The 24,945-nt window shown below is 36.3% G+C and overlaps 1 protein-coding gene across 1 annotated transcript in view; it reads right to left on the minus strand.

The window, feature by feature from the left end:
- The window catches only part of CNTNAP2 (contactin associated protein 2), a 1,164,397-nt gene that overhangs the window by 645,960 nt on the left and 493,492 nt on the right, over positions 1-24,945 (minus strand). The window contains exon 4 of the mRNA XM_013955738.2: positions 12,771-12,918. Coding sequence (XP_013811192.2) covers positions 12,771-12,918 — 148 coding nt within the window. The remainder of the gene's footprint in view (positions 1-12,770; positions 12,919-24,945) is intronic.

A 24,945-nucleotide genomic window follows, 5' to 3' on the forward strand; every position in this document is an offset into this window, starting at 1 on the left:
ATGTCTGACAAAGAGATGTTGTTGGAGACTGAAAATCAATTAATCCGAAGTGGTACATTAGAAACTGGGCCTACTTGATGGACAAGACAGGGAGTCTGTCTGCTGTGCCAAGACAGTCATATCACCCTTCCTTTTAGGACCCAAGATTTAATGCTGGTGCTAGAGGAAAAAGGAATGCATAAAAGAGCAAGCTTTATTGCAAATCATATTTCCATCTCCCCTACCTCTAACTTCTTCAGTATCCCCAGAATCCTTTAACACCCGCTGCTGTCATCACCCTCATCCTCAACAGGTATGGGGTGTTCGGCCACAGAGAGGCAGAAGAAGTTTGGGCAGCACCGAGAATGAGAGACTTCCAGCCTTCCCTCCTCTATTCATTTTTTTTCCTTCCCCAGCTTGTTTCTCTTTTTTTCCCCTCCTTTCTTGATTTGCCCTCCATTAAAGGGAATCTGCCATCTGGAAGTGACCATATAATTTCCAAGAAATAAGAAGGTCACCTATGAACAATGAGAAGCATCTTCAGCAAGACTGTGCTGATGTAGGTATGCTGGCTTGACAAAGAAGTTCATGGGATCATCTGTATGTATGTGCAGTTGATGTATCTACCTCATAAAGTAACTTATGTTGCAACCACTTTTGCTTTACTTTGATATTCTGCTTTAATCCACCGTATTGCATGCACCATATAAGAAAAATCTATATAACATATCCTAATCATATTGTATTTAGTACTGATAGATCAAAATTTTGCAGCAGCATATTTTTACATCAGAACTTGCTAATTCTTTGACGTAAAACTGTCAGTAGAAGAACGAAGAAAATACAAAGATGAGTTGCATTAAATAATGGTTTGCAAATTGTGTGACAATCAGATAATACATTTCTTATTTTGGACAAATAAAAGATGAAACTTTTCAGATATTTTGTTTCTGTTCTTTTTAAAACTAATCACAACTAATCACAAAACTAAAAAGACAGATATGTAAAATGACAAGAAGAAAGAAATGGTTAGGAAATGTCTAATAATGATTGGCTTTTCTCACTTAGCTGGGAAGAAAACTTTTTCACAATATCAAAAATTGTCAGGGAAGAAAAAAACCTGCTTTTCAATGTATTCTAATATTCTTCCAGAGAGATAGTCTGCCAAGGTTCAGCGTGATTTGAATTGGTCAAAGTATTTTTCCCTTCAGCTCAAACTGGGTGTTCTATTAAAAATATAGAAACTTGTACCCCCAAATGTAAGAATAATACTCACTTTATACTTTATCCATCTACTAACATAAATAAAACTTAAAGTGCATGGAAAAGGTAGTTAAAATCTCTCTTGGGTAAGATAACCTGGGGGTATGTGCTAGTCTAGCTTGATAAAGTTTCTCTTTACAGCAGGATGTAATAAAAGTAAGAGTTTGGTTTATTCACAACCAGTATTTAATGTCTGCATTATGACAGAAGATCAATCGCTCAAATCCCCCTACTGTATCTGTGGGAAACACAGTGCTGTAGAGAGGTATTTCATTCATTGTATCTGAAGCTATCCTAAGATATAGCTGTCACACCTAGGTCAAAATTTAGACAGAATAATACAAAATTAAAGGTTTTCATTAAAACTTCCGAATAACTCAGAGATGTATTCAGTTTGAATCCCCACATCTCATCACCTGCAGCACTACATATTTGATTCATCTGTTGTGAATAAACCAGCCTCGTAATATACTTAAGCATGAGGAAAAAGTAGTCTAGTCGATACCATCTGAAAGGCCCTCTCAGGGGAGAAAATACAAAGATGCATTGCATAAAAATGGTTTAACAGAATATAACAGACAACAGAAAATCTGTGGTGGGAAGCCCAGAGGAGGTCTTCTTTTAAGCTTGCAAAGGAAAGACTTGCAATAGGCTTTTTTCTCTTTTTTTGCCCCTGGTACCTCCAAAATTGACACTAAATTAGAGGGAAACGACAGCAGAGTTTAAGGCACAGTGCTGTCTTCCTCCACTTTACATATTGGGTGACTTCTACTACTGCCCAGCTGAGGTTACAGAGATATACCCATTGCCTGGGCAATTATTCCGGTGGTTTACTCCTAAAACTCATGCTGAATACAACTAATACTTGTGAAGAATTATATTGCAACTAATGATGACCTCCATCCCCCTCCAAAGCTGTTGCAAGTAAATTTACTCCTAAAGTTACAGATGTCCTATGCTGGAGTCTGACCATGGTGAAAGATGGGCTTGGAAGGCTGACTGTCATATCTGGAACCTGACATTTCCGAAAATTGCCTCACATTTTAGGTGCCTTCACTATCAAGTATCCATATTTTAGGAAGTCCAATACAAATCCTGAGGGGTGCTGGGTATTCCCAGATCCCAAGAAAAGAGCTGAGTATGTGAGTAGCTCAGCTGAAATCAATATAACATTTTTCCAGAGGTGAAAACTGCCAAACAGTTTGGCTTTACTCCCAAATGGCCAGGCATTTATTATCTAGTGCGTAAAGGAGACTGCATGTTTGTGCTGTCAGTTAAAATTCAGCGAATAATCTTGAATGTTGCCTTTGTCTTTGCCACTCCACTTCTTAAAAACTGGACAAAGGAGGAATGGAATCAGGAAATGACACACATTTAAAGCAAGAAGAGAGAAGTCATGGGAGAGATTTGTATAGAAAACAACTGACAACGGAGGGCAGAGAAAAATTAGGTTGGCAAGAGAAAGGTTTCAGTAATAAACTGCTGAAAGATGCAGTTTCCTAGCTTCCTTCTGACTCTCCTAATGCAGCAGTCAATAAAAGGGCAGTATTGAAGATGTTTACTAAAACTCTTGCTTCAATTTAACAGCCACCTAATGTAACACATCAATAAACCAAATGAATTTAAGTCACAACTCACAAGTAAAGCAAGAGTATTCCACTGAATTTATGACTGTAAATCTACACTACCTGTTTCCCCTTCACTATGTTGCAGCCCTTCTCTTACCTGTACATGTTTATTGAAAGTTTGCAACTCTCTGATGTTTTATTACCACTTAACAAAATATATATATTTTTTCTAATCCAAAGTTTCGAGAAATCCAAAGAAATTCACCTACTGACTGTGGTAGGCTTAGGTACAGGGATGCATTTGTGGCTGTACAAATTATTACATGGTTGACTTTAAGCGGCATCACTAAGCTGACATACCGACCAGTTATATCAAATGTCAGCTGTAAATCATTATTAATGTAAGGAAATTATTGTCCCTGTAAGGACTTTTTTGATGGCTGTGGCTTTAGAAAACTGATTTCCCTAGTGCTTCAATTTACTTAAAGCCAAGAGGGTGATTAAGTATATATGGTCTACGAGAAAGAAAGAAAGGAAGAATATGTCCACATTGAAAAAATTACATTGTGGATTTGGAAAATATGGTGATAGAACCATCACCATGCAGGGAAATTTCTACCAAGGATTTGTGGGAACCCATCACATATAATTTTTTTTTTTTTAACTAGTAATAAATATGGAACTATAAAATCCTGGTTGGTAAAATCTGGTGAATTCACAGAATCAAGAAGGTATGAAAATTTACTACTTCTCTATTTGCAAATTACCTACACACTTTTTAAAATTAGTTCATATCTATTTTTTAAAGTTATAAATTATAAATTTTTAAGCATTTTTTGAAAAGGCTGAATTTCTAGATTTTGTACAAAGCATAGGAAGGAATCAGCTGTTTATTTAGAAACAGCTCAGACTATAAATATTTGATAAAGGTAAATACGTATATATTCATGGTCCATATGCCATACCTTTATGTTCTTCTTAATTAATGTAGGTCTCAGAATTCAATTTATAGTGAAAAGATTACTTCAAAATTTGAACCCTAATTTTCAGTCTTTGCTTGCAACTGTCATTTCAGCTTATACCTTGTCAGTAACATTATTTGATCAAACGTATGCCAAATGTTAACATAAAAGTTTCAAATATATTCGATATGTGTAAACATACGATTGTAATTAAGGAAATTTTTGTGTGTACTATTTGCACAGTTTCACCACGAGTTTACCAAGGAAACACAAATTCTAGATGTCCCATAATTTGTTTAAAAAAATTCAGATAAATTTATTTTCCACATTTCTATTTCCATTTTTACTAAAATCAATGTATCATAAACAAGAGAGGATAGCATATGGGTTCTAATAATCTCCTGTGTATAATGGCATTCTTAAAAAATGCCAAACTCTCATTTTTGAAGTGGTTTATCTTTGCCCCACTTCAATGTGCACAACGTAGCACTTACTGCGGGATCTCAGTGTGCCTTCTCTCCTCAAGGAGCAATCTATGAAGTCATGTAAAGATCCAGATAAAGCTGTACTCAAAAGTAATTACAATAAAATAACCACTTGAACTATATTCAAGAGAAAAAATACTCAGTATTCCACTGTTTTGCTATGCAGCTCAGAACAATATAAGAAGAAATGCGGCAGCAGTGGGGAGCCTAAAAGTGTTTCTCAAATTTCTCCTACTAAGGATTGCAGCTGAATTGAACACAGATTTTTACCAGCAGCATGCTTGGCCATGCTCATCGTGCAGGCCATTTCGCTTACCGTTGTGAATTAATAATGTCTGGCGACAGCTGCGGAAATGTTTACCCTAAAACAGCAGCAGCAAAGAATCCAACCCCCGGCGTTTGCGTGACACCTGACACCGTTGTAATTGGAGCTGTTGGAAACTAGGGGGTTGCTTGGTCGAGTGGAAAAAGCGTTTTCTTGTAATTTAATTCAACAGGGGACGTGAAGCAGACCCAGAAGATGGTCCGACCTGTTTTCCTGTGGCCCTTTAGTGGGCGTTATGAGAACTGCCGGTCTGGGTAAACGCCGGCGGGACGCCGCTGGCACCTGCATCTCCTTGGCTTTTCGTTGCCCCGAGGCCAGGCCGGGCAGAAGGGAGCCGCCAGCAGTGGCCAAGCCGGGCTGGCAGTAGCGGCCGTCCCCGCAAGCCCATGGCAGGTGGCAGGCGAGGCACCAGGAGAGGGGGCCTCCCACATCACCCTGACCAAATGGGAAAACCTGAGCGCTTTCCCTGTCCTCGAGGATTTGGGGAAAAATTGCCAACGTCCTGACCTAAATCTCCGCAGCTGCTCTCATAAAGATGAGACTCCTGCTTTAAAATACGACCTGGTGCAGAAGCTCACCTCCTTATTGGGATACACTGTATATAACTCCCCAGGCACATTTTTTACAAAAGCTTTATTATGAAGAGTTAACTATGTTTTTCTTCCCTTCAGCTGTGTTGACTCCTTAACATATGCAGCTTCATATCACAGAAAACTAACATTACCTTTGGCAGAGCAGAAACAAGAGTTTACTCATCACAAGACACCATATGCCATTTTGCTTAAAAGGAAAATACAAAATGCATCATCTTCAGCTAAACTTTAGGGAAAAGCAAATAAAAAAGAGAACAGAATAAAATGAACCAAGTCTGGAAATAACTGCATCCTTAATACATATTTTATTCCAGACAGGCAGGAAAACAAATACCGGTGAGGCCTTTCAGGCTCAAAATCAATGGCACAGAACCAAAACCCATAGTCTGAAATCTGCCAACATTTTTTGCTTCATGAGAAGTAAAACACCTGATTTCTCAAGTGAACAAGTCATCATGGGCAAATGGATCAATCACCGCTTAAAGAAATACAAGAAAGAAATGCTGGGCAAACCCATCAGGAGCGTTCATTCAAGCAAAAGCCTTTAAAGGCTAGGCTGTCGTGACTAGACTGAGGCTGTTCAGTTCTTACTCTGTGAAAAAGGATACTCTGACTTCACTTCACTTTTCCACTTCCCCAGATGATTATGAACCCAAGAATACTTTTTAAATCTCCATCCTCCTATTAACTGATACAGTACAGACCTCCACCAAATACTCTTGCTTTGGAGTGTGTGTGGGAAATTACTGGAAGACCTAGTAGAAATTGTTAGTCTGCTCTTTTCTGCAAGAGGAGAGCCAAACCTGACTGTATTAAACGTTATACAAAATGTGGTAGATTTGGGGATTACATTCTGTTTATTTATCTGGGACAAGTTTTTCCTCATTCCATAAAAAAGTCATAAAAGAGCTTTTTCAAATGAACCAGCTACATATATCCTTCTGAAAGAAATATTGAATGTTTAAAAAAATGTTCAAGTGTAATTGAAAACTGTCTGAGAATACAATTGAACAAGCTGGTTGGCATGTATTCCTAGAAAATATACTTGTTTTCCTCCGAGTTTGATTATACATTCATTGCCATCTAACAAATGGACCTGTAAAGAATACACATTTCTGTTGCAGTTCTCAAACTTGCAGTGCTTGAGATTATTTACCACTAACCTCATTACAAGCAGCAATGGAAAAATAATGGACTTTTCAGTTTGCTGCTTGTTTCAAAAAGCTGGTGTGTGTTTGGGAGGGAGATTTGTATTGCATCAGACTAACTAAAAGGTTAAAAAAAGAAAAAAACATTTTCTTAGGCTGTAAGGTCTAACTTACAAAAACAGAATGTTTTCTTTCCACTTAATACACTATTTAAATAAAAAAGGCATTTTTTAACACAAATTCATTTTATGTCAACCTTTTTTGAAACATTCCATTTAGGAAAAAAAGAGATAAAATTAATAAGATATAAAAAAGAAAACTGTTTTTCTCTTTCAGTCTGAGTTTTCTGATTTAAAAATCATATGTTAATGCATTACAAAATCGCTAAAAAAAATTTTCATAATTCATCATTTTGATGTCTTTAAAGCAGAAGAAATAGATTTTTTTTTTTTTTTTTAATGTTGCACCTAGTACCAATGGACCCATGCTTGTTTCTGGCAACAAATGGACTCAAGTCTGTTCTTGCCTTTTTTCATACCAAAATACACGGACAGGCATGTAGAAATGTAACCACCTCTCATTGTGGAGGGATGGGGGCAACCAGGCCATATCTAGAATTTTTGTAAAGCAGGAAGGTATTTTTGGTCTTAATTTTGCAAAAACCTGCTGTTTTAAAACTATCACAGAACAGAGAATGTATGGAGAAGAAAAGGCATCAATTTTCATGATATTTAAGAAAAAAGGCCATGCCAAAAAGATAAAATGTATATTAACAGTGCAGCAAATTTTCCTAAAGAAAGCATGTATTCAAACATATCGCTAAAAGTCTGCAAACAAAAAGTTCAACAGTTCATTTCCCTCACTCTCCACACGCTAGATGTGAGTATTCAGCCATGCACCTTTAATGTCAGAAAGAGAGAATATCAAGCTATGTTTGCAGCTGCTGAGCTGTGAAGATGATGACTAAAATCACAGACCTAAATAGGTATAGACCCACTGAGTATAAAAATGCTGAAATTTCAGAGAGAGAGAGAAAAAAAAAAAAAGGGTATGGGTAGGAGAACTCCTAACTGTCCCATCCACTCTCACAAGCAAAGCTGTGGAATTCAGAGGGACCTTTGCTACACAATTGTTTCAGTTCTATGATTTTTTTTCCCCAAAAGTAAAATCCCTGCATATTCAAAGGAGTGTTAATTACAACAACTCTAACCGAATTGCTAGAAATGTGAGAATGTGATTTCACAAAAGGTATGCTTCAAAATGGTTCTTCCTTTCTGCCTTTTAGTATTTTTATAGAGTTCCACCATTTAGATGGTCAGAAAAGTCTTACCAGCAACTTAGTGACACATTTATTAGGAGTAATAAAATATCATAGGAAGGGGCAGGGAATCAATTAATTGGATTATGGAACCGTATTAGTACCCTCACCACTTAGATAAAAATTCACACAGGGACCAAAAGTGTAACAGCGGAAATATATAGGCATACACGTATATACATAGAGAACTGTATTTTACTCAGCATATGGGGTTCCAACGGCAATCGCATCGCTTCAAGGGTCTTTGGACCATGCTTGGAGTTTTTTGATGCTATGCTGGTGAAACAAAATCCCAAGCTGAAATCGGCCAGATTCTGCAAAAGCCAAATACAGCAGCTTCCTCATCCGCCTTCAATATTCCTGTTGACCTCTAGACACAATAGATGATTCTGGGCAGGACTGAGCTCTCACGTTAAATACATATGGCTACCCCTTGGCAGAGCAAGGAAGCACTGGATAGTTAGTTAGCAGCAATGGCATGAAAAGGAGCAAAGGAGATTTCAAAGTACCATGGAAAATTTCCTAGCAGCGAGTAGGGCTGCATGTGGAACTGGCTCAAGCCATGGTTGCCCTTGGGAGCCAAAGTCTCAGCAGGCAGGCAGGATTAACCAGGTCAACAATTACCTAAAGATCTGTTCAGCCCACAGTTTGTAGCACTTCAGTACTTCATAAACAGTTCTTGCAAACATTCATTTCAAATCCTAATGGCTAATCCCTTAACAGCATTCTCTAGGCCTTATTTTTGTTCTTGTAAATGTTTACATGACCAAGGTTTTGTTCAGTCTAATATCTGGAGAGTAAGTGCTTGCCGTACAAACATTCTTGATTGCACAGAACCCTAAGGACTGTGGTTGCTATTTTTCTTTCTTTACTTCCCTCGCTAAAAAGAATATTAGTCATCCATCAGAAAACTGAAACAGTAACATTTGACATAGGTAGCAAAATACAAATAGTATAGCTAATAACTGAAATGAATAGATTTGCAAACACTGCTCAGATGACATTTGTTCAGTTCCGCTGCTTTGTATGTACTAGAAAACAGAGCTGGTCAAAGAATGGAAAAAAAAGTCAGTTTGCAACTATTAGTGGAGCTTTAATCATTGTTTCTGCAAGATGTATTGCTAGGAATTTGCCTTATGTATACTGAGTATTTGCACAACTTTCAAAGCATTTCCAAGCGTGTTTTTTTCCCCCCAAATATATCCTACACTTAAGAAAGGAATCATCTGGAATTTGAAAATTCTTACCATCAGATGTACAACTGCATCAGAAAGATTCATACATCCAATTTAGACACAGAAAATCTACAACACAACCATATCAAAAAAGCAGACAAATGAAGATCATGATATTTCCACTCATAACGTAGGACTTCAGCACCCAGAAATCCTTCTATGGTTATCTTGGATAAAACAACCAAAGATTATGCAATAGTAAAGCTATGGCTATTTTGTAGACATTCATCTGCCACAGCATAGAGATTGAGGGATTCATATGGCAATGATCCTGCAGGAGCTTATTGCGATCTTCACGAATTGGCAGTGAAACGTACTTTATTACAGTTGTCATAGCCTGCAGATGCCATGACATTACTGCCTGTCTCAGAAATTCATAAATGTGGAAATGATGGAAGATATATGTCACATGCCTTTGCTCTCTGTCTCCAAAAGAGTATGAATAAAAATCTACCATCAGTTTTGCCTTAACTGACTCAGTGGATATCCTGCCTTTGGTTATATTGCTTTCTTCTCTATGACTTGTTTTTTGATAAATGATGTCACTTTAAGTGTAAAGATCCTTTTCCCCTTTACAGAGGACTAAATAGCTCCTTTTAAAGTGAACGTTAAAACTCCCATTGACTATGAAATAAATAGTTTATGTTACATAATAATCTATTTGCTATTGCTTTCCAAGCTTATTTTTTTTCTCATGCAACTCCTCCATTGACGTAGTCATTACACAAATAATTTTTTTTTCTTTTCTCCCTCAAATAAAAGTCAGTTTTGCCCTATGGAGAATGAAGGCCTTTTCTGAAAGTAATGTCACCATTATTCACAGCTAACAATACAATTCTGAATCTTGGTCTGCGGTGAGCCCCTAATTCTTTTTTGGTGACTTCTAAGAGGTCTTCTTTTAGAAGTTGACCTCGCAGGACTCATCTACACAAAATACAAAGATGCCATTTCATCCCAGTTCTCAAACTTAAAGCAAAACAAAACACAACTGGAAGGAGAAGATTTGATCATGTTGTTAACTTCTTCAGGGGGCAGACATCAGATCTAATCCCCTCTCTGGAAATTGCACCTATTTTTGCTTTGTTTTGCTGGGAGAGGAAGAAGGTGGTTTTCATCTCTGGGGCAAAAACCTAAATGTGTATCTTACAAGCATAGCCCCCCAAAACAGGAACTGGAAACTATGGCAATTAATTACAGGATTTTTGAATAAGCGGTTTGACACAATGAACTGATTTTCTCAGTATTCTGCAACTGATGATCAGGTTGCAGTAATGTGCAAGGAAAGAAGAGTTTTCGTAGTCACTAAATATATGTTTTTACAGTTATATGTTTGCAATATGTGCAAGATGCCCAATTTCTGTATCTGAAAATGCTTTTTCAAAAACATCTAAAGTAAAAGAATACATTCAATATGAATCTACAAACTTTCAAAAAGGTACAATTGCAATGCATTGGGCAGCCTTGTTGTTTGGGTAATGTTGCCAAAATTTGGGGCAAATTTGACTAGGAGGCTATTTTTTAATCAGCCTTTCAAAATCACTAATTATCCCAGTGGCCACTTCCATCAGTGGCAGAGGGATTAATCTGCAAATTACACTGCTTAAAGGCAGTGCTTGTATTTATACGCAAGTGTCTACACTTCTGTTTGTTAAGGCTAAAAAGTTTGCCTGTGCCAGAGGACACGTCTACATGGAACAAAGCAGCGCTCTACACCTAGCTTCAAACGATGAAGCCTGGCACCAGACAGTGAATTTCAAGACAAGGTGAAAATTTCTACACATTATTTCCCTGTTCCAGTAGTCATACCAAAGGATTGCCTTCCTCTCTTTTAACAATGAATTTTTAGATTTTCTTCTTCGCTGCTCTGCTGCTATCCTACTGATAGTGCATTTCAGGGATGGTGAAAGCAATTTCTACATCTCAAAATCACAAAGCATTTTAGAAGGGTTTTTTTTAGAACAGAAGTTCCTGTACACATAACAATGTAAAATTTTTATCAATAATGCTTTAATAAACTAAAAATAATTATTGAAATCACCTCTACCACAAGCAGCCCAACCCTACTCTTTCATCAAAATTACAGTTTGGCTGCTTCAGTTCTTCTGTGAAGAGACGTTTTATCAGTATTTTTATAAGCCCGTACATCGTTTCCCTGACAGACACTTTTTCTTCTCCTCCAAAAGTATGCAGTCTGTCAACCAAGCAACTTTTCATCAAATGACTGAAATCATTTTGTCAACCGTTTTTTACTTTTTCTCATTTTACTTTAAGCCTCTAAAAGCATCCTGTCATGTACCTACAGTACTTTGTCTACCTATTTCATCAAAAAAATAGTGCTTTCAGCTGTAAATATTTCAGAAAAGATCACGATTTTTATTGTTTGATTCTGCTATTTAAAGGCATTTTTCTGCTAAAAAGAGTCATATTTCACAAAAAACTAGATGTTGGTTTCTTTTATCAAACTTCTGAATTTGTATTTGATGTACAAAGCAAGTAGGTGTACTTAAAAGTAAATATTTATCATGCTGCTGCAAAATTAACTGTTCTGTAGTGCTTATATATTTAAAAAACAGCACAGTAAAACATTTTAGCAGTGCAATGGTAAATGTATATTGATTAAGAGGCTGTGCACTGAATAACCACAGTGATTTAAAAAACTTCATAAGCTCAGTTTCTTTTTGAGTATTAATCAACTTTAGAATAGCCCACAGTTCTTAAGATAATATATACCCTGTTGTCTTTTTACAAACGTATCTAACACCCATGAATGCCCTCAGCACTACACTGACCTCACCACAGCAAGCTTGATTTGATTTCTCAGCTAAGTCAGTGCAGCTGCCTGGAAATTCTTTGGCAGTTAAGTATATATTTTTCAAATATATATTTTGTTGCACAGAAATAGGAGAAATGATGTTGAAACGCTACTCTTTGTGGTTCTCACTGGTGTCAAATGAAAGTATCTAGGCTTTGAAGTATCTGTCAAAATCAAAACCACAACTGGCATTTTTCTTTTTGCTAGTTCTGATGGCAAAGGGCACCCATATGCCTGAAGTTACCCAGTGAAGTCAATGGATGAGATCTGCAGGACGTGTGGTCCTACCTTTATTCTAACTCCTGCCCTGCTTAGAATAAAAACAGAGAAATCTCAAATATGGCCTTCCAGCTAAAATACCTACAAACCAGGATACTGCATAAAAATATGTATTTAGAAATAGGCTGTCAGACAGCTATTTTCTGCAGGTTTGTAGACTTTATTTGAGCACAGGCAGGATCAAATTCAAGGAAGGGCATTTAGAAGCTACCCTTACTTTTCTTAAAACATAATCAATTCTGTCCATAACTTGAGTAGCATTTGGGCCACTGCTTATCTGGATTTCAAAAGAAACTCTAAATTCATATTCGTATAGTAAAGGCAAACCTCTGAAAAATGTATTACATACTTAGACAATCTGAGCTGCCTTGATAGAATTCTTACTTATTTGCTTTAATTTTATCTTTAATACCAGGCAATGAATTATATCTTGTTTCCCAACTGTTCCCCTCAAGACCCAATGTGACACTTCTCTGAATACTACCTTTTCCTGAACTGGCCTGTTCAGGCTAACATAATAATAGTCAAAGTCTTCTGCAAAAGCAACCATGAAGATCAAAAAGAATAACTTCAAAGCAGCATCGTTGTGGATTCCAGTGCTGCCTCTCCCACAGAAGAGCTAACTAGCATCTCAGAGGTAAGGCTACAATAAATGTTTCATGAGGCCCTGGGCAATATAATTAGCAATCATGGAACATCTTAATCTATTTAAGCAAAAAGTACTTGAGTTTTAGATTTAATCTGGGATGTAAAGACAGTTTTATTTAGAAATAAAAAACAGGGATAATCATGGAAAAACTTACAGTAAGAGCAGCCGTAGACCTCAATTCTCAGCCCAATTTGGCCCTCTCCATTCCAGTCCAAAGGAACTATACGCACATAGCGAGCAATAACTGGGTGTTGTAAATCATGCCGGACCACACTATCAGAATTTGTATTTCCAGGAAATGCCTAAGAGAAAGAAAAATAAAATGATTATATTACATCTATCTCACATGCTATAAAGGTTTCCTGCTATGAAGAAAAACATTAGGTACTGAAGTTCTCAGAGCACCTACGTTATGTTAAAGTTTTCTTTGCTAGTGACCAAATGAACAGTCAATTTAGGAACTGTTTCACTGGGACCTCATGTCCTCTTTCTCCACAACAGATATGTTGAATTCATGGAAAAGCTGCAGCGAGGTAAGAAAGCAATCCATTCTACATTGCTAACCTGTGACGCAGTCATTAAAATGTTCATAAAAGTGTCCCACCCATAGCAGTTGTTCTGTGGAAGAAGAAACCCATCATTAAACCGTTAGATTACATGCTCCTGTTATTTCCCCACACGTGTTCCCACTGCAATAACCCGCTACCTACAACAGACCTGAAACCCCCCCAATGTCTCAATTTCCAGTAGCCCAGAAATCTTCCCTTATTTTTGATGTATTACCCACTGGGAAGTGGGTATCTAATTTCTGTCATAACCGTAACTGTCACCCACAGCAAAGCCTATTTTTGGTTAATAAAACTTTGGAAGTTAGGAAAGGACACAACAATTTTCAAGTGAGTTTTGAAAATCAATGAAGTAATACTTAGTGCGAATTTTGTGTTTTTTTTCTACTTCTTGGTAAAATATTTCATAGCATCAAGCTCAAAAATTAACAATACCTCCCAGTTAACATATATTTTTTTCTCTAGTCAGCTTGTGGACAATCCATTCATTGACTGAAGGCAGATGTTAAAAATAAGATTATTCCTCCACCTAACAAACTGTTGCTCTTTCAGTTAGGCTTAATATTTTCAGAGGAACTTTCACACCTCTTCCCAGATAATTTTCAAAAGAAATGAGTGTCTTGGAACAGTGAACAAAGTAGTCATAAATGAACAGAGAAAAGTTGACCCACTGCTAGAGAGACTCTGAAAATAATCACTTTGTGCAGTCTAAAAAATGATGCTTTAGCTACAGAATAAAAATAGAGGCAAAGAGTCAGTAGTAGTACGTACACTTTTACCACCTGAATATATCCAAGTAATCTCCAATAACATACTTCAGTATACACTGAAAATAAAAACAACTGAAGGAACAACTGAGGTGTAAGGAATACTACTGCAAAATCAAGTTATCAAAAATTTGAGATAAAGATAAAATTTCAGTTGATCCTTTGCATACAGGTATAGCTATTTTTAATTATGTGTCCAGATAATAATTATTCCACAAGGATATCCTTAATGAATACCTGTTTTGCTCAGTGCCCAGTAGATCTGGTTGGTGGTTCCCTTCCTTGCTTGGCTGCAAAAATTATGACATATAATAATGGCTACTTTCTCCTTAATTTTTCAGTAGTGCAGCTATTCACACGCTAGATGATGCCACCCCTCATACCATTGTATAGCTCTTAAAATACATTAATCAATGTCTACAAAGCACTCTAATATTAGAGTGGTAAGTGTTTATGAGGAAATTAATAGTTCTGTCTTCTGAGCCGAGATGACTAGCATACAAATATAACAAAGGACACCAGACACTGAACAATGAGGAGAAAAAAATCCTATTGAACAGCTGTCTGTACTCTACGTCCTGTTCTAGGAAATATAACTTCATGCAGTGAATAAAGAAGCCAATCCATAAAAAAAAGTCGTTTGTGAGCATACAGCATAATGCTCCACATTACAAGAACAATTTCTGTTTGGGCACATCCTAAATTTTTAATCCTTAGCGCAACCTTAACAAAACTCTCTTAATGTAGAGCTTTTAATTCACTAGAAGTTCTAGGGTGAAGGAAAAATATAGAAGGGCATGATATTTTGTATATCATTTGATTAAATGATTGATAAAGACTGATTCCTAAAATAAGAATGATTTTCTGTATCTCTTCAAACTTTATGCTCTGACATAGAGTTTACTGTTTTTTGCTGTTTTGTTTGTTTTTTGTCAGAAAGATTTAGAGCTAAACCAGCAAATGTTTGATATTTGAAGGGGTTCTGTTGATGTATGATCCAGTAACATTTGCTGGATGAGATGCATAGACACAGGTAGTAGAGAATAAGGCAGCCTGGGGGTGTCATCAGTTTCTCAGATAATTAAAATGCATTTTATTTAGTTTCCAGCAGAATAATATCCTTCTAAATGCAGCCTTCATTTAGATAAATGTGGTACAGTAATACACGCTCTGTGGATAATGCAAACATCAGACCAAAATCCATCATTGCAAGCCTGAAAAATCAATTTACAGGAGCTTGTGAATTATGTACTATTGCTGTTAAATCTCCTTTTCTGACTGAGATTTGTGCATGGGCTCAGAAAGGCAGGTTTTCATTAAAAATAGAGTTTATGCAATTTGTAAAGCCACATGTTTGCCAAGGTTAACAAACAATTTAATAAGATTTAAAAGTATAATTTAGACTCACATTATAGTGGAGATTTTTTAAAAAGAGAACAAGTCCCTGAATGTAAAATATAGAAATGTACAATAACCCCCCCCCCCCTAACAAAACTGTTTTGCAGGAAAAGGTGGAAATACGTCTATAAACTAAACAAGTTGTCCAGGTTATTAATCTCATAAACTCACTGAAGTAATATTGCCAGAAATGTGCTCTTCATGGGTCATACTAGGACAGATTTATAAGGACAGAAAATACCTTTTAATAGGCCAACTAATTAAGTTCAAAAAAACAGACAAGCCTGTGGCACAGGAGCTCTCTTCAGCCCTAGAGGCAGCAAAAAATGTTGTACAATCTTTGAAATTCACTTTGACTTTACCAGTATGGTTCCACCATACTACCATACATACAGGCATAGTAGAGACATTCAATAAAATTTCTTGGCATGAACATAAAAAAGCCAAGGGGTAAAAGTAAGTTTTAGTAAAGTTTGAAAGTAAAGTTAGGGAAAGTTAAGATTCAAAATGGGTTTTATTTGCTGTATTTACAACACAATGTTATTCTAATTAATAATTATAAATGCTAAAGCTACATTATATATTTGTATGTAGCATACATCTCAAGAATGTTACTTAAGTCTCACAAAAAAGTGTTCAGTTTTCTGTAAAAGAACAATTTTGCTATACTGTTCAGTACCCTACTTTATGTATACAAAAAGTCCATTAACAAACTTGATTTGGAGAAAATGCTTTTACTATAAAGGATTAAAAAGAAATTCTCAGCATTGCAAATTATCTCTGAAAGACAGAGGCTCAAGATTGAATGAGAAGTAGTGTTGGAAGTGAACAAAAGAGGAAGTTTTCATACTTTAGCTACTGAGGTAAAGAATAGAAGAATATTGGTCAGATACTCAGCCAAATGAACAAGATGATGCTTGCAATTTTTAAACTTTTAGTGAAGCAGAAAACAATCCACCACTTCATCTTCTGCCCCACATATGCTACAGAACCTAATTTGCTTCACGTGCAAATTAATTTTTCACTTGACTTAATTAATTCAGGTGAAGAATTCTCCATCCAGATAAATGACTTATTCAGAGACAAATATTAAAACTACTTCAACATATGCTCTTTCTATGGTGATGCAGAAATAGCGTAGTGCATGGGTGACATTTCTTTTCCATTAACACAGGAAGAAAGACAATTTCTTTCAAGGTAATTTTTTTTCATTAGTTTAATTATATACTTACTATTACATTTCTTGACAGTTATGCTTTGTCATTAGCATTTTAAACACAGGAGGGAATAATAATTTATGGGTCTGAACTAACGAAAAAAATCTAATCTTCTAGCTGCGTTTTGATACAGCAACAGTGAAAACACTATAAAGATTCTATGTTCCATGATATTATAGCTCCATAAATGACTCTTGTACTCAGAAACAGGGCTTGTATACAGAACCAACATTAAAAAAGTATGGTGTTATGAAATATAAAAATGCCCATAGGAAGACATAACTGTGTTTTCTTTGATAACCCCAAGGTGAATTAAGCTTAGAACTGGTTAAACCTTAAAATTTTTATTTTATACAAAATCCCCAATATTCCAAAACATTTCCACACATTTCCAATTTCCAAAAACAAATGCTGTTCCAAAAATCAGACTGATTACAAATTTGACAAGTTGACCGTTTTGGGGCTGGCTGTCAGCCTTCTGCCTGCAGGGCAAAGAAAATCTGGACAACTTTGTTCTTCGCTTGAGCTGTCCAGACTTGCGCCCCATTGAGGATCAGGTAGGTGTTGGGAGCTCTCAGCCAATGGCACTGTGGAAGGGCAGTCCACAGGATCCTACACCAGGTGACTGAAATCTGCATTACGCTTCAGTAAAACCGAGATGTTTCAGCAAAGCATTCGCGTTTCACCACATCAGTGTTTTCCAAAAAAACATAACTTCATTAGAAAATTGAGCCAGGCTCTAGTTAAGCACCTTGCAGCTGCTGAAACACTTCCCTGCTGGATACTTTTGAAAATCCAGCCCAAATGTACAAGGTAAACTGAAACAGCAAGACTAGAAGGGATGGATAGTGGAAAATGTTATGAGATTAACTTCAAGGAGGAAGGGAAAAGGTGGAGAAGAAAACAATACTTGGTAAGACAACTGGAAAAATAGCAAATAAACTGAAAAAAAAGGAATGAGTCAGAAAGTGACTGATTAAAATTTGGTCAATTTCAACTTAGTTTTGAGACATTCCTATATTTTCATATCCTAGAGATGCGTGGAATAGGAATGGGTGATAGGAAGTGATAGTTTTTTCCCCAGAGAACCAGTTCTTCATTCTTCCTATTGAGCAGCACAATCAATAACACTACAGCTTGCATACTCTATTCTTTCTTAAAAATAATGAGCACATCCTTAGTCAGACTGCTTTTCTATAGCATCCTTCATAATCGTCTCACACAGTAATGTATCATAATAGAGAAACAATATCTGAACGCAGTTAAAAGCCATAGCAAGTATTTTTCTTATCCCAAATTAAGAAACCCGCAAACAATACCAACAACAGGTGCCAGATCTCATCTTTGAGACTCATGGTTATAAAATGACCAGAGCTCCTAAAAACTCAGGATTAATATGTGGATAAAGCAAACACTCTACTGCTGCTGATCTTTTCTGCACTAATATGAAGTCACTGAACCCAATTCTGCTACCACTAATACCCATAAACTCCCAATTTCAGTACAATTATCCAGAACCTTACCTCAGCCACATGCCTCAGATAAGTTACCCATGTATAGTGTAGTACCACTGATTTCTGAGGAACTACTTACATATCAAAAGTTAGGAACTTGGTTTAGTTGAAAATGGGTCTTATTTCCACAGTGCCAATACTTAAAAAGGGAGAAATCAGAAAAGTAGGCTACTTAAGGCAGAAAAGTCTCAGACACTTCTGCTCCTCTCATACCAGTTCAAGAGCCTTTAAATCCAATATACGAACAATGATCACCAAATTTATCAATCTTCCAATTTAATTTCCACCAAGAAATAGATACTTGCTATGCATCCTGTAACTGGTTTATTAATAACACAACCCCTGTACAATCTTGTGCTGAATATACAAATGAGCATGCATGAGTCTTTCGTGTCTGTCAGTGTTTCCTCTTAACTTTGGAGCTCACTGGCCAATTTCAATCATGTTTGATTAAGAGATGGAGATCTTAATATATCATGTTTTTGTAAGGATTAGGGAAAAAAAAGATGGTCAATTAGAAGAGAGATGCATCTAGTAACTGGCTTTTAATGTATCTGAATACAAATACTCAATGCTCAAAATACTTCCTAGAATTTTTGAAATAGAATCATATTTTTTATCACTCCATTAAATTCTCTATTAAATCTTAGGAGGTTTATTTTCAGGCCCTAATTCTGTCTTTGCATGCTAGAAACATTAGAATCATGTATGTATCATAATTATATGTACAATGTCCAAACAGTGGTCATGATGAAGTCAACAACATGCAGGCTCTATTTGCTGCATTTTACCCTTTCACATCTCCAAGCAAAATCCAGTGATTCATCAACATAAAATTATGGATTTTATAGCATAATATGCTAACATTTTATAACCACTACTTAACCATTGCTAGACTTGACCTTGTTTAGAGGGATGATTAGTTTTCATTATTTTAACAGGAGCCTCAAGAAACCTTTAAGGGTTAATTCTGTCCTCTCTTCAGAGACAGCTCCTACAGATTTCAGTTTTGTATGCAATTCTTAGCAAAAGTTTTTGAAAGTTGAGGACAGAGAATTGGAGGAATCATAATAGTGAAAGCAAGATATGATACCTTGGACATAGTTTCAGATACCTGAAATAAAAATTAGAAATATGGGTTTCATATTCAAATCTCTCTGTGTTTCAACCTTGTGCTTTGCTGTTTGCAGTTTTTCTAAACAAACAAACAAACAAACAAACAAACAAACACTGTTTCCAAAACATGATTAATATTAATTAACTGGATGCAAGTGAAACACTTTCTCTTTTTCTTTTCTCATCAGGCACTACTATAGGGTATTATCTTTGTTCAATTTATTTGGAGTAATGAAGCATAAAGCTAAAAACCAAATCAAACAAATAACTACCTCTCCACCCTCCACATTCACCCCAAACCCAAGACTGAATTGCTTTTCTCATCCTTCTACATCCTAATTGTTCACACCTTTTACGCTCAGAAACATCACTGAGTTATCGGTGCATTTTACTAGGGAAACAGGCTGCTCTCCAATACCGAACAGGCATCCTTGGTGAACTCTGGATTATGTCAGTATTTGAGGTAGGACATCTGAGAGCGAGTGCACGTATATGCAGACTGGTTTTTGTTTGTTCGTTTCCCAAATCCACTTAATCCTCCTGTTCCCGTAGACTTTAGGCTCAAGTAAGACAGGACAGAAACATACAGATATTGTTAAAATTTTTTTTTAGGGGACATTATGGATGGCAGCACAGCAAAAGTAGTAACAGACTCAGGCTTCTCCAGATCCAGAAACTGAACTTAACATTCTGGCGATAGGCAAAACAGCTCACTAGAAAATATCTGATTCCCTTCTTTTATGTTTTACCAAACATAAAGATGACAAACTTCCAGTACTTCTATTCACAAAATTAGCTGATACTTTAAAGATCTGCCTAAGGAACAGATTTCAGCCCCTCTAGTGAACCACATAGGGTTTGAAAGGATGACATCACATGATGAAATTTTCCACTTTGCTTTTTTGTAACCTAAAATATACATGAAATATATTAAAATAACATAAAGGTTGAGAAGTCAAACCCTGAAAGGTTAGAACTGCTGTTTCCTGGACAGTCTTAAGATATTCCTGAATTACATTATGACACTAGTTTATTGCCAGATCACATACTATTTATTCCCTAGAGAGCTGTACTATTACAAAACCAGAAGAGACCATTGTAATTATACAATCTGATATCTTAAAAAGCAGAGATTGCAGTAGCTCCTGGAAGTTTTTTCATTTTGAAAATTTTGAACATTTGTTTGAGCAACAGCAACAGATGAGCTTGATTTGGAAATGTTTGCTGATGAAAATCTACCCTTGTCTTTGGTAATTTGTTCTCAGGATTTAAGATCCAGTATTTACACCTTGATCAGATTTGTCCAAATACAACCTTCCAGCCAGAGAATCATGTTAAAACTTTGCTGTCTAGATCAAATGATTGCCATTATCAAAATTTTCTTACCACATGGGGGAATAGTGATTAACTTGCTTTCAGTCTGAAATAAACTAAATAGATTTTAGCTCTCAGACAACTGGCTTATTCAGGACATTGGTACTTCAGGGAGAACTCAGGGCTGCATGAGTAAGCCTGACATCTTTAAGATCTCCTGTATAATTTTCCTGAGAAATGGCAACGTGCCTAGTGTCCAAGCCAGTGGACTGCCAGATGAAAAAGGACAGTCTAAAATGAAGATACGAGCCCTGTAGCACAGAATCTGGCCTCTGCTTGCGACTGCCCCAGTGCTCAAGGTGACACTAGACAAATAAGTTGCCACAAACTTTTCAGTGGCACTTACTGTGCTTTCCCAGGCACCCAAACTGAATAGGTACTTTTGACTTAATCTTTCAGTGTCTCAGTTCCTCATACAAAAGAGGGAATAAAAACCCATTCATTTTATGGGGTTGTAAAAATAAAATAATACTTATTAAGCAGTCAGTCAAGTATTCACATAGGTGTCTAAATTAGGAGACTAAGCTTTCTGTGGTCACTAATGCAAAGTGGGAGATAGGAACTGAATTAAAAGCTTGCCACTCTTCACTGGCCACACAGTAAAACATAAATTTTCCTGGGTGTAATATAAATGTATTCTACAGAATGGCCAATATAATCAACAACATAGTTCCAAAGGTTGCCAAGTGATTGATTCTTTTTGAAAGAGAAAGAATATAGAAACAAGTGTGAAATGATTACAGATGCAGAATAAACCCTGCATTTCTCACTGGGAGTTATGAGGTTTTGTTCATTAAAAGACAAAAATTACTTTTGCTACACCTACTTCTTCAGAGAGAGAGAGAGGGAAAGAACATGTTTGCAAACTAACCAAATACAATTGCAATCATTACTGAAACCACAACAGGCCTCTGACCACCGACTGCTGGGCTACCAAGCTTCACAGAGTGACAGGAGACCTCACCTCAAAAAGAAGGGCAAGCACGGATGTACTCACTGCAGTCCTTGCTTTGCTTGCCTCCCTAGGACAATTTTCTCTACCCTTGATAGAAGCCTTCATTTGTAACTTCAATTTATAACTATAAATCAAACTGATCATACTTGCTCTTTTCCTATTCTCCCTTTTTGAGTGATAAGGAAATCAGGGTGGTCAATTTTTAAGATAAACAGTTCTCAGTGATGAGCTAACATCCTTATGTGAAATCATAGAAATGTCCAAAGATTACTTATCAGACTGGTTTAATTCTTCCTAGACTATTACAGTGTAAGAAAACCAGCCCCTTACTGGAACATGTGTATGTATGAAGCAGTTTGTCACAGGCGTGCAGCTGTAAATCAAGCTGAAGAAAAGAATAGGGAATAAAGTCTTGTTACATTTTTTTAATTACTGGAAGTTTGAAGTTACTGTTGTATATTGAGATAACAGACTTTGAAGACAAAAATTAAACAATAAGGTGTTTTTCCAGTATATTTTCAGTATCTGTTTAATGCTGGGATTCCAGTAAGTTGCTAATAGCATTAGAGTAATCCATAACTCAAATGGGCTTCCCAATAATGAGAAGCAAGACTGAATAACAGCAAAATAATAAGCTGTTTTTGAAACATGTTCAGCTGTCTTTAAAACATATTAAAATATTTAAAATACATTAAAAAATAATAGAAACCTGAAAAGCATGCATCTAAAATCATCTTGCGTATATTCTTTTTTTCTTTTTGTAGGCTTCCCAGTTGTGATTTTTATGAAAAGAAAACAATGAATGTATAATATTAAAGCAGAAATTATCAGGTGATGCCTAGAGAAAAGAGAAAAAAAGGGAAAATTATTACTACAGCCATCTGGCATTCTAATAAACACCTTGGTTTGGAAGAGAATGGAAGAAGATGGAAGAGAATAAAAATAGTATACCTGCAATGCTGTGCATGCACTAAAGTCAACAGTTCCAAAGGTTGATGAAGTTACCAAAGATTATTAGAACACAGAAAAGCCCTGGCCATTTTTTCTCCCTATTTGCCCTAGGCGAAGTCCACGCCCTGACAATCACTACCTTAAATCAGAGTCCTAACGGGTATGATCTTCATGATGGAAAGCAGTCCTTTGGCCAGGATATGAGCAAAAGATTATAAACCTAATGTAAATACAGAAAAAATGATGAAAAGAAAGTGGATCTTTTCTAAAACTCAGAACAAGGATAAATGGGTCTGAAGCCAAAGAATCATAAGAAAAACTGCTGGCAAACACAAAATTCCTGTCTCAGGAAGAATACCTGGAGTAGGACACTGCAGAATAATCCTTTTAAACTGATCGAACTAATATTACTGAGAAATCCCCAGAAGTAGAATTATATTCTTTGACAATTTTAAGACACGCCCGTCTGTCCTTCAACTTGCACTTAAAAACTGCTCAACTTTCTAGGGAAATAAGGACAGTTCCAAGTGTTTTTTGAAAAATTACCAAAAGAGCCATAAGAACATCTTATAACAGAATGTGTAAAACAATATGAGAATAGTTACAAGTTACCTCTTTCCTAAGGGATTTCTTTCATTTAACTTCTTACTAAGGATCATCTAAATTTTGTTCTGCTAAAATGTAAACTAAAGAAGGACGTGGGGAGGACTGCAGAATACTTTCGTCTCTGCTTTAATCCACTGGACACTGAAAGGGTAGTTCAGCCTTCTCACAGAAAATGCCTGATACCCACATCAGAAATTAAAAGTATAAAGTAATCTACAATTGGAGACACTGGAAACTTAACAGAGTGTTAAACGGCTTAAAAAAGCAGACAACAATAGAAGAAAAGATTTGAAGGAGCTATTTTTGTTCTAAGATAAATAATGTTATTTCATCTGATTATTACCTAGCCAACTTTATTCTTTCAGGAGTTATTTTTTCCTTTGACAGAGATAATGTGTCTCTGTAATTTCCCTATAATGTTGTTTCATTCTTGTTTACGTCAAGCACAGTATTATGGGGATTCAGAAGTTATGAAGCTGATTGAATAGCTATCTTTTAGGTCAAATGGTGTCAAGTAAGCATTAGCATCTGAAATACAAGGACTTCTGTATGTTGGAAACCTTGTTGAATAACTAGCAATAGTGAATCAGTTTGAAGAAAAAAAGAAAAAAAGACGAGGGAAGGATTTTTAAATTTTTTGATCACCTGATTCAACTGTTTGTTTTCCTTACAGACCAAATGACTTAAGCTGTTATTGTTATATCATCATGGAGAAATTAAAGACATCTAAAATATCCTGAGAGGTTCTGGGGCTCCACTAATTTGGCTTTATTCACGGGGTCTGGGTTAACTGTTGAGAGAATAATTTCACTTCATCTCTTCAAGGATAATAAATTATGAATAGGTGTGCCCCACTGGTGATGGTGGTACCAGAATAACTCTTCAATGTAGTTTCTGTGCAGAAGTTTCAATTTACAGCTGAAGGCCCTTAAAGAAGATGATCTAATTCAATTTCCTCTCCACCCTCCTGTGCAAAGAGATTATCCTACAGAATACAAACTGTGGAAAAAGTTTTCTTCTACTTTTTAGTGACTTTTGACCCCCCACAAGCAACCAGCCTGGCCTTTAGCAGAACTGAAACAATAAATCAAGTTTCCTGTTATTAATTGTATATAAAAATAACTAGGGGAGGGGGGGAAAGGGAAGGGGAAGAAAAAAAGCAGCCTGAACGATAGTCCCTTAATTTATGATGTGTCTTCCTCGAAGTTTTATGCCAAATGCATCGCTTGTTTTTTTTTTTTTTTTTTTAATCTTTGTGAACCATTTGTTAAATTTATTGCACCAAGGCATCCATTCGAGCGTAATGAAGCAAAGCAGTGATTTCACAAAAAGCCAGACATCTCAAGAACTCTACTTTGGTTTCAGATGTACCTAAAATCTTCGTTCAACTTGCGCTGGCCACTTGGGAAAACTAATCCCCAACCTCTACAGTGTGTAGGTGTTTTAATGGGGTGGGGGAACAGGAAGGAAGGGGGGACAGCTATACAATACATTTCATTTTTGTAGCAGATGACTCATCCTTTTCAGGTCCTTTTCACATTTATTAATGAATGCACTATAAAAAATAAGCATAGTGAGGAGAAGTTCACCATAAAAAGAAGGCTGTAATGGACTGATATAAAAGTTGATAAATTATTAATTATTGTTACCATGTCTAATTTTCATAAGCCCCTCAGCACTGTTGCAAAATGGCTCTTAAATAATGGCAAAGCACCAGGAAAAAAAGAACAAAACCGATCCAGTAAACCTATGCTTTGCCTTGTGATAATAATGCACTGATTCTGCCACCCTCCAAACCCTAAATGATAACATGCAGGGATTTATCTAAGCAAAGGAGCAAAGCTCAGGAAAAGGAAGGAAGATTT

Source organism: Apteryx mantelli, chromosome 2 (genome assembly GCF_036417845.1).
Source record: "Apteryx mantelli isolate bAptMan1 chromosome 2, bAptMan1.hap1, whole genome shotgun sequence".
Classification (NCBI taxonomy): domain Eukaryota; kingdom Metazoa; phylum Chordata; class Aves; order Apterygiformes; family Apterygidae; genus Apteryx; species Apteryx mantelli.